The 10,917-nt window shown below is 39.9% G+C and overlaps 1 protein-coding gene across 2 annotated transcripts; it reads right to left on the reverse strand.

The window, feature by feature from the left end:
* Positions 1–579: 579 nt before the first annotated feature.
* Positions 580–8,039, reverse strand: LOC306971783 (anoctamin-9). 2 transcript variants are annotated; one of them, XM_079568163.1, is made up of 25 exons: positions 7,832–8,039; positions 7,610–7,735; positions 7,051–7,125; positions 6,840–6,962; positions 6,518–6,654; positions 6,339–6,391; positions 6,206–6,264; positions 5,806–5,885; positions 5,145–5,279; positions 4,992–5,085; positions 4,719–4,779; positions 4,199–4,281; positions 4,013–4,117; positions 3,747–3,911; positions 3,636–3,672; positions 3,306–3,417; positions 3,163–3,220; positions 2,979–3,076; positions 2,686–2,879; positions 2,454–2,606; positions 1,778–1,925; positions 1,582–1,704; positions 1,375–1,468; positions 1,145–1,257; positions 580–1,042 (listed from the first exon to the last, which is right to left on the reverse strand). In XM_079568163.1, the coding sequence occupies exons 2-25, from the start codon at positions 7,634–7,636 to the stop codon at positions 1,027–1,029; spliced, it is 2,343 nt and encodes a 780-aa protein (XP_079424289.1). In that variant the 5' UTR covers positions 7,637–7,735; positions 7,832–8,039; the 3' UTR covers positions 580–1,026. The 2 variants fall into 2 exon arrangements, with proteins under 2 accessions (XP_079424289.1, XP_079424288.1); XM_079568162.1 differs by having other exon boundaries at positions 7,610–8,039.
* Between the last annotated feature and the right edge of the window lie 2,878 nt (positions 8,040–10,917).

Here is a 10,917-nt window from a genome sequence, read left to right on the forward strand (position 1 = left end):
TATTGCGCCTTTCACAGACAGTCACAAAGCGCTTTACATGAGACAATTGTGCATTCACTCCATACTCAGTGGTGGTAAACTACATTTGTCATCTTCAGTTTCCCCTGGGGGAGACTGACAGAAGCGCTGTACACATCTGCGCCAACGGGCCCTCTGACAACCACCATACATTCACTCACTCACACACATCATTCATCCTTGTGAATGATGTACATGTTTTTAGTGGTAGGGGAAACCTACACAGACACAGGGAACATGCAAACTCCACACAGAAAGGTGGGGATCGAACCCTGGACTTTCTAGCTGTGAAGCGAGAGCACTAACCGCTGCGCTACCGTGCCACCTAAAAGGCACCATGCTGACCACTCACACACAAGGTCAAATATCAACCTTTTTTATCCCCACAAAAAAAAGCTACATAATGCACCTTTAAGATAAATTGGTGTGTTTTCTACATCATACAAAGTCAAATTTGCCACTGAATATTGAAAAAACAACCTTTCGCGGAGTGTCAGTAAACAACCAAACACGGCAGTAATCTCAATACAAAAATGTCACATTAACAGAAATATGTGTTTATTCAATAGAATTTTTAAATAATAAAAACAAAGAGCTTTTGTTAGTACATTCTGTGTGCAGTGATGGCAATCGTGACACCGGCGCTTTGAACAGTGTAAGGCAGCATCGTAACATGTACAGTGCAAGAGCAGTATAAAATGTAGACCCCTGATAAAAACACAGCAGTGTACAGAGATTAGTACAGAGATCCGTATACAATCATTGCATACTTGAATAATAACTCACAAAAGCTGCCTCGCCCAGAACAAATCTGTCACTGTACACTTGAAACAATAAATATATTTTGAGTGCTTCACAATGTCAAGTCCAGTGGCTTGGGCTTAATGTCTGATTGTATCCCACGGCAACAGTTCACAGCTGATCAATGCTTTTCACATTGACTCAACACTATTTAATGCACAAGGCAACATTGGGTCCCAAGCAGAACAGAAGCCTATCTTAAGGCTGTTATGCTTCAAATGACCTGAAAGTACATAAAGGCAAAATTAACATTTACCTTCCAGTAAAATGCTCTAGTATAACCAATAATAATAAAGGGCTGATATGTTAGAGCTTTGTGACCTACTTGAGTTCCTCTTTCAGTCGGTTGAGTTTATCAAACAGTCTGTCATTCTTCACTTCCATGGGAGCGCTCGGTATGAACCAGGCTGCGATAAATTTACAAATGACAAGGACATGCTGCAGGGAGAAAAGTACAAAGTATGGAATAAGTATGCTGTGCTCTCAGTCTGAACCTGAATGTGCTAAAAACAAAACACTAATAATAAAAAGCTTGAACAGATTATTCCAAATTACCTCAAATAGGATCACAAATGCAAAACGCACTGCAGATATTAACCAAAACTGTGGGGTCAGGCTGTAGTCCTCATCGCTTCTGTAGTCCTTGTAGCTAGAATAACATATTGGAGCATATTTAAAACATGACTCATATTCTTACACTCCTATTTCAAAAGCAGGACGTTAAGTGTGTGCTACAATGTATGTGCTACAGCAGATAAATACCTGCAGTAAGACGCATTCATCCCACTAGGGGTCACCATTTGGCTGGCGGAGAACTCATTGTGTATGTCCTGGTCATTCATATATGCCAGAGAAAGGGTATTGTTGATGTAGCCCACCATACAGCTGTAAAAAACATGACTCTTTATGTCGAGCAAAGATAATGACACTATATCCAGATGATAAAAATCAATCTTACTCAGTATTTGTTGTGTTGCCATTAGCACAAGGGCCGTAGAGGTACCGATACACCTGCCGTGGGATGAAGTCTGAAGATACGCCAATGACCAGCCCGTTTGCAATGACAGCTAAAACACCAATAGCTTCTAGTACGTCTATCCAAACGCCTGGTGATAAAACAGCAAACAAAAAATGAAACAACTAAACAACAAAAAGGCCATTTCAAAGGTTTATGGTTTGTGCTGCATAACTATATCCTCAAAGTGTCCCTGTTTCTTTTCAACAAGGTGAGATACGCTCTCATTAAGCTTGTTTTCTGCACATCAATGGAGTCGTCTATCGAGGTAGGTGCTAAATAGCGGGTGCAATTTGAAAAAAAAATGCTATTTTGTTGGCATGTTGCGCTCAATTTACCATTTGTTGTTGCCTGTGTTACAGCATTAGGGCCCCAAATCTGATATGTAAACACAAAAATGCTGCGTGAGTAAAAGATGCATAAATGATTCGACTACTGATCCACTTTCCCACGCACTATTCGCTTTGCACATGAGCAAACGCTTGGTAAATGTCCCCCTAATTTTAAATGCATGTCATTCTCAAACTTTCATTTCAATCCAAACACTACTATATTTATCCAATTGCTGTTAACAATAACAATTAGCATTTCTAGGTCAACCCTATCCTTTTTCTCTCACCTATATCATTGGTTTTCTTCGGGACGAGCCGCCTCTCCAGAGTGACCATCTTAATGGCATCCAAGCGGATCTCTATGATGTTGTTCAGGAGTGCAAGCAGAGGGGCGAGAGGAAATGCCGCCACAAAGATGGTGGTGAAGCTGAATTGGATCACTGAAAGAAGAGAATCGATCAATCAAGCAAATTACGAGCAAAGATGACTTCATTACTCGTCTTATATTTGTGTTCATACCCATCTCCAGAAACTCGTTGAAAAGGCTGAAGGAGTCGACGTCATTGAGGTGGTAGTTGTTGAGCCAGTCTCGGAGCTTGCAGCACTCACACAGCTCTGACACAGAGTCCAGTGTGTCGTCTTTGTGATAACAGTGGCCACACTTCCTCTGCAGCTTCTTTGTCCTTCTCCTCTTCAACCAGCGGGAAAACCATCTGATGACAAAGATAAATTAATAATAATGATAATCAACGTCATCATCATCACTTCATGTCATTAAATGTGTCTATTAGCTTATGTAAAAAGGGACTCACGGGCCAATGAACTCAAAGACATTACTAAGGGTTTGCTTTAGCACCATTATAATTGCCATTTGGATAAACAAGTCAGTCAGACATCCACTGGGGTGGCACTGTAAACAAGTCAGAAAAGTTTCAATCTCCATCACAAACAAAAGTAATACACCAACAGAATAACATAAAAGTTTTGATTTGTCACCTCTTCAAGTCTCCATAGCCCAGCTATCCGCACATAACCACCAGGATGACCGTTTATCCTGTAAAATGGTAGATTTGCTGGGTGTGAATGATACATATTTAACGCCATAATTAAGCAAAGAATTGACAGTATGAAATCATTACCTCCCGAGAAAAAATGCCACATAAAAGAGCGAGGAGAAATAAGTGAAGAACTGGAAGGTGAACATTTTGATGGTGAAGCTTTTTTCAGTTTCGGCAAATGATCTGGTTTTCTCTGTAAAACATTTTTTTTTATTTTGTTGTTACATGTTACTGATCTAATCCACTAGGGGGCAGCATATCATATACTACTGACTTCAAATCCCTTCATATTGTCAGGTAAGCAGAAACAGTACTCTCCATGTAGCACAATTATTACTGGAATTTTGCATGTGCCCAAAAATAGGTGTATATATATTTAAAAAATAAAAAGATATTTATATGTATAGTTACCTAACTCACAGAGCTTCATCGCTACAATCCTGTTGACCTGCAGTAAAAACATAAAAACAATCATATTAAAGAGCTGTGTGTTTTAAGAAACTATTTGTGAGTTTTGTATACCCTTGTCATGACAATAATGATGACATAATGGAAGAGAGCGCCCAGCATCATGGCACCGCTGTTGGAGTGGGTGCTCAGAAACTCCCATGATCCTTCAGCCAAAAGCACCGCCGCAAAAACGCGAAAAACCACTAAGGCATGTGTCAGACCAATGATCACCAGAATCTAGGGAAACGAAAACTGTTTCCATTAAATGCATCAAAAATCCAACTGGCTAAATGCATTCAGCTAGAAGCGTGTTAATTACGGAGAAGAGTGCCACCCACCATTATTGTTACACAGATCAGGACCACAGTGCTGCGCAGGTAGGAGTGCTTGTACTTTTGGGGTTCACAGTCAACATTGTTCACTATTTGCAGGATCAGTTCCTCCTGCAAGGATTTCACAGCATATACATATGCAGTAAATAAATTGCAGGCCTAATATCTGTATAAGTACAGTGTGGTGGTCACCTCCTCTTCTGACCAGTCTGACACTTTCCATTCACACACATAGGAGGCTCGATATCTCTTCCAAAACTCCAGGAATAGTGTTGCTGTAAAGACAAGAGTGTAAGATGTCTTTTTTTTTTCTGCATCTGCAAATCAACAACATGTAACTTTTCTTTGCTTTCAGTCAAACATGCAATATTGTTGTGGAAAGGTCAGTATTGATTGTGGTCTTATCACTATGGTAGACATGCTCAGTAACTATTGTTATTGACAGACATCATCACTTCCCTTCATGTATTGTCAGTTTTCCAGAGACGCGTGGGCAGTATTCAAAGAAATTGTGTTACGTAACTTTGGATTAATTAATTTATTAAATTATAAATAAATGACCTCCAAAAAAATGTCTGCCAGATAAATGAATTTAAAACATGAATAAAGGCCCAATGAGCCATGAACAGATGGCCCGAAGAAAATGTCAGTTGTCAGTAAGCTAAGGTGCTACATTAGCAGAGAAAATGTGTTTTAGTTGTAAGTAACTCACCCCAAATTGCCATGAACATTGCAAAGAACACAGTTCCATTATTGTCAAACAGGAGAGTCACCTGTTAAAAAGACCAAGGGGGTGATTTATCAAGACAAGACACGTGCAATATTTGCGAGTGCAAGCTGGAAAATTATTTAATACATTTGAGAGCTCGACACTAGATACTTAACCAGGATTGAATTATCTTAGACAACAGGTTAGCATAGTTCCCTTGTGTGCAAACAAAACACTCTAGTATAGGGCCTATAAGGAATATTCAGAGATATGTACCTTTGCATATGTGCAGGTTTCAGAGAGCACCCACACTTTACATCTTTTGTCACAAAGTGGACACATGACGGTGTCTGACTCACACACCTCCTTTCTAAAAGACAAAAATCTGTCAGAATGAAACTTCGACAGAAATGTTGCACTGTTACATACATTAGAGGTGAACTGTTGAAGAACGCCAGACCATAAAGAAACACAATGAGCCCAATGACTGCAGGTGGGATGAGCAGATATGTGTACCAGCCCAGCCACAGGTAGTACAGGGCCACTTTCTCCCCAAAGTAGTTTCTAGAAAACACACACTCACATTAATGTTGTGAACAAAACAAAAACATATAGATATATATAATAAAATAATAGCTAATCTCCAATTGGATACATTTTATGACCAACTACAATAAACATTAATTGTGTTGCCAAAAAATAATTTATTTCAGAAAAAGTCAGGAAAATCAGTAGTGACGATTTGAACATGACTTGCTTAATCTAGTCAAGTATGGGGCTTTACAATGTTATTTTTGTCTATTCGGTTGTTTAAATTTACCATAAAATGAAGGTGAGAAGTGTAAAAAACTGAAGCACGCATGTATGCTGGTTTCACATAAATATTTTACATCACTTCTGAGTCAAGCCTCATTCTAAATAGCAATCCTAAGCAACAGTTGCATCAGGCTGTGGGTGGTTGTTCAAATACTGGCTGCTGTCAATACTTGAGAGCGCTTAAGGAGCGTCATAAATGGAGAGAATTATTGCCACAATATCAACAATTGTAGTGAAAAACATAATAACTGGGTAGTTGCATTGCAGTGCGAACCTGACAGCAGTTATGGGTTGCCCTTGGAGACAGGCTGTCCATCGAGCCCAGCTTTCCTTCAGCTCCCTTTGTTTCTTTTTCTGACGCAAAGACACAAATCACCCACATTATACTTTGAACTGTTTTACGTGCAGCGTATAATTGAAATATAATCCCACCCCATCATGCTACATTAAACAAAAAGATATTGTGCACTGCAAAGTCAGTATATGACTGCTCACCTTGCAGTAGTCAATTACAAATGTTAGTCACACAATCTTTGAGACACTTTAATTCATGGAGGCTGAACTAAGCTTCACACTAAAATTACTAAAAATATCTCTAGTGCTTTCGTGTAACACCACATTGTCACTGTTACACATGCTCTTGCTTGTATAGCTGTGTAAGTCAGAATAATTACCTCATGTAAACAGAATTTAGCCTCAAAAACCTTCATCTTCATCAGATCTCGTAGAACCTCTGGGCAAAGTGAAAAATCAAGTAACCTTTCTGTCAAACGAAAGCTTTACAAGGTGCCCCCCGAGTGGTCTCACCTCCAGTTTGAGGCAGCTTAGTGTGATTCAAGATGAAATGGACAATTCTTATCCTAAAACATCAACGACACCAGTTAGATCGTATTTCAGAGTAGTTCACACAGACGTGCAATAAAAGGCAAGCATTTAGTCATGGAGTGGTTCTGCAGCATGTTAAAGGTGCCGGTGACATTGTTTACCTGGTGCTGAGGGGCACAATGTTTTGATCTGAGCTCCAGTTGCAGGCATCCGACACTTTCAGCAGATACCTGTACCTCTCGAAAATCTCTTTGGGGGCTTGAATCCCATAAAAGACCAGGTCCTCGTCTATGATTTTCTAACAGAGGTAAAACATACATTTAGACATTTTTGACACAACTAATTATTTAATCTGTACACCAGGCCATAGCGCACAAACTGGTTGAAATAAACTTTTTTTTAAACCTCTGCAGGGTATTGATTTTGATAGTTTTGTTAAGTGTGAAAGTTGTATTGCCTTCGACGGCTGTACACAATACTCACTGTAACTTTGAGATTCTTCTTCTTCAACTCTTCAATGAATTTTGTCTGCTTCTTGACGGTGTACGTCTCCTGATTCTCCATCGTTTTGCCGACCAGCACATAGTCGTATGACAGCGGAGTGTGCTAGGAATGGAAATCATTTAGAATGTATTTTTGTTTGGCTCTATTGTGTTGATTTGAGAAATCGTATGAATGAATTAGCACTTCTCACCACAGGAGGTAGAGATGACTGATCACTGCCATTCTCTTTCACCACTCCCATCAACTCCAGGAATTCAATGCTGGGCTTTAAAACAGAAAATTATGCCTTTGGTCATTTTACTTCTTAATAGCCTAGTCATTAAATAAGCTATTCTTTTTCTTTTTTAAACTGTGCCTAAGAATTATTTACAGGTGTGTCCCAAGATGCCACTGGAGGAACAGAAACCACTCCTGACTCACCATAGGTTAAGTCAACAGAAAGTGGCTAACCCAAAGCTGACATCACATCATGGCATGACATCTATGCCAGTCCACGCGATAGTCCCCCATCAACCAAACGTATAAACCAAGACAGTGAGGCGTGACGAGGACAGAAGCAACAATTGTAGCCTATATGCACGACAAACGTGCGTAAAATGTTGACCATGTAGCCGTTGTGGCGCAGTACTGGCTGTATAATTAAAATCAGGCACAAAGCAACATAAGGACAACATTTTCGAACGTATAGAGCAAAGCCTGGGAGTAGAAATCGCCTAACCTTGAAGCAAAATGTAGTAATTTCCACATACCTGTCTCCTGTGACCGTGACTTTGCATGATGGTGAGGTGCTGAATGCAGATGCGACCTCTCGATTTACAGACGCGGCCAGTCACTCAGAAACAGAGGCTGTCGGCGATTTTACACACACATGCAGCCTAACACGTCATTGGGCAATAAGACAACTTCCGCACTTCACTGGGAACAGACCGCATTGTCGTTTTTCAGGCTGAGGAATGTAAAAGCCACTCTACCTGTTGCTGCTGTCTTATTTCTAGTAGGTTGCTGCACCACTCGTGCTCAAGCCAACCTTACCTCCTTTGTAAATGTGTCCAAATAGCTTAATAACGCGCCAAAATACAAACCAAATGTGTAAAGCGTATGGCGCGTGTTCCAAGACCCTATACCCTCGCTATTGTGTTGTCAGGTGCGATGGCATCTTATCGATGTGTTTTACGTTGAGTTACATTGTCCTGCCACACGATGGCAGCAAACCTTGAGTCTATGCCGCTGGGGACCGTGACTTGTTCTTCCCACACAGAGCACAGCAGTGACATTTAGCTACCAGTGAGTGAGTCATGACAATTGCTGAAGCATCTCCATCTCTGAGGCTGTTGAGATAGAGGACTACACTGCGAAGGCTTGAGCGGAATACAAAGACAACTTTTTTTTGCAAATTTCATAAAATCCTTTATTAATAATCAACTTGGCTGCAGCTGATGAAAATGAGACACCAATGGAGAAGCTTTCACTCTAATACATCACAAAACACAATCACCAGTGCACCATATCATACTTTGATGAACTGGTACATCTTTCAGAATTTTGTGAGATTATGGCAGTGACAGGGCATGGCCTCTCCAAAATGATTGTTAGTTAATAAATAACTTGTTGTGTCTAAAAGTTTGCTCTCCTATTCGTCTTGTTCCTGGCACAAGTGAAGGATGGAGTGTGAGCCTTCTGGCAACATTAAACCTTGCTTCTTTTAATGCACAGATCAAGACACACTCAAATGACAAAACATACAAGACACACAAGAAGAAAACTATGTTTGTGTTTGTTATGTGTTAATACATACATCTAGTGTCCATGTATATACAAATATGGTAATGATGGTACTATATGGGGCAGTATCAGATGGCAGCGAGAACCTAGTTATGCTCAAGAAAACAATGCAGTGTATTGTAAGGCGACATTCTTCTAAACTTTGACTCTATATCCGAAGACTATGTAAACTGATTTCCAATGTGTGATTATGGTTATGTATATATTTCTATATCTTAATTGTACCATAATGAGTTAGTTTCTTAGAACAAACCGGAATGTAAACAAACAGCAGTTTGTAAATAAGTTGGATGGGGTTGGCATAAATAAGCATTGTTTGCTTCAGCCTACTCTTCTTTGGGCATTATTGTGTGTTTTTTCTTTTTTGTCAAATAACTTGGAGCTTGGAATTGCTCATATAAACTAAACAAAAAATAAAATAAAATAAAGAACATCTGTGGCATTGGTCAATTTGATTCAAATCACTGAGTCCTTTAATTCAATCCAATCCTACTTTATTTATAAAGCGCTTTAAAAACAACATAGTCGACCAAAGTGCTTTACACAAAACATAATACAATTACATGACTAAAGATAAGACAAAATACAGTAAAAGTCAACGCTCCAGGCGGTCGAATGCCAAACGGAAGAAATATGTTTTCAGGAGAGATTTGAAAACAGAGAGTGAATCAGTTTGTCTGATATTCAAAGGCAAGGCAAGGCAAGGCAACTTTATTTATACCGCACATTTCATACACAAGGCAACTCAATGCACCTTGTGCAGCTCATTCCAAAGTTTAGGACCAGCCACCGAAAATGCACGATCACCAGTTGGAGACCTTTAGGTCAATCTCATGACCTGTACAAATGCTGATAGCACAAAAAGCTGATCAACACCCTTTGTTTCGTAAAGCATAGGGTGAGAAGTTCAATCTCTCAGGAGGAGCTCGGAGTAGAGACTCTGCTCGTCCACATCCAGAGGAGGTGTGGGGTGAGGAAAGCCCCTGCAACACAGCCATGAGTGAAAGAAGGTAACAGAATGTGTTTATAGATATTGGACTTCACTGTTGCAGTCTGCAGCCATGTTGCATAGGCCAGTAGAAATGTTTGTAACACAAAAAGAGTTCATTTCAGGGAATCATTCTATTTGTTTTGGCCATCCTACTGTACCATTCCCTCAGCAGACTCCAGGAGACCATTTCACTTCTGCTTTTGATTTGTCTTACCTTAAATTAAAACAAGAAAAACGAACGCATTGGGTGGGTGGCCTTCTCTGCCTTGCAATTATGGCTGATTTTCACCATTAGAACTCTAAACTCTGAGGAAAGCAGCGCACACCCAGGAGGACCCACATGTTACAGAGGCAGTCCATACAAGACCCAAGAAAATGTGGTCCACAAAATAAGCGGCTGTATTTCTGTACACCGGCACACCCCGCACTGGATCACATAATTACACTCGTGTTAGCCACTTTAAAGCCAACACGGAGAGGAGAGTCTGCAACTAAATGTGTCCTGTGCAGGGCAGAGACGAGGAGGAGGCAGGGAGTACCAGATCAACCCTTTAACTATCTCTCTCTGTCCCATACATCTAGAAGTTTGTGACTGAGGAGGCAACAATGTTGATTAAAATAGGCAGGACATTTATATTTCAAAATCTTAACCTTGAAAGAAATTCTAAAGTCTTTTGAGTGTTGCACGTTCACTCACTTGTAAACTAGTATGTGTATGTTGATGCTGCGGCATAAGCCATAATTTCCACACAAAATGTCTCTTTACTTGTCCTTAGTTGTTCATGTTTTGCCAGACCTGGAAAAATACACTTTAAAGCAGTACATGTGAGCAGGCTTGGGGCAGTAAATAAAAGTCAAATTAATTTGAAATGTGCAATAACAGGGGCAAACTTAGCTGAGATTTTGCTCCTGACAACAGGCAGCCAAGTAGCCACACTGAGGAAATGTATCACACACAAAACTCAATAAACATGCACGTCCTGAAGCTTTTCAAATTCTAAATGTAGCCTATAGGACGGTGTAGTCATACAGCAGGTTAACAATTTGAAAAAAAAAAAAAAAAAAGTCCAGTTGTCTTGTTTTAACCATACAAGATAGAAGCCTTAATGTATAAACTAAATGTTGTGAAATGATTGGACCCACAATCGTTTACTGTTTTGCCTGTTGGTTCGCAAGCTTTTCACCCCAAGTACCATATAATATTTGACCTTCCAAGAACCACTATGTCTATCAAAATCCAATCAGAGCTAATCCAGGTTTAAAATAACCAGAATCACGACTTAT

This window comes from Gobius niger, assembly GCF_951799975.1.
Source record: "Gobius niger genome assembly, chromosome: 12".
Classification (NCBI taxonomy): domain Eukaryota; kingdom Metazoa; phylum Chordata; class Actinopteri; order Gobiiformes; family Gobiidae; genus Gobius; species Gobius niger.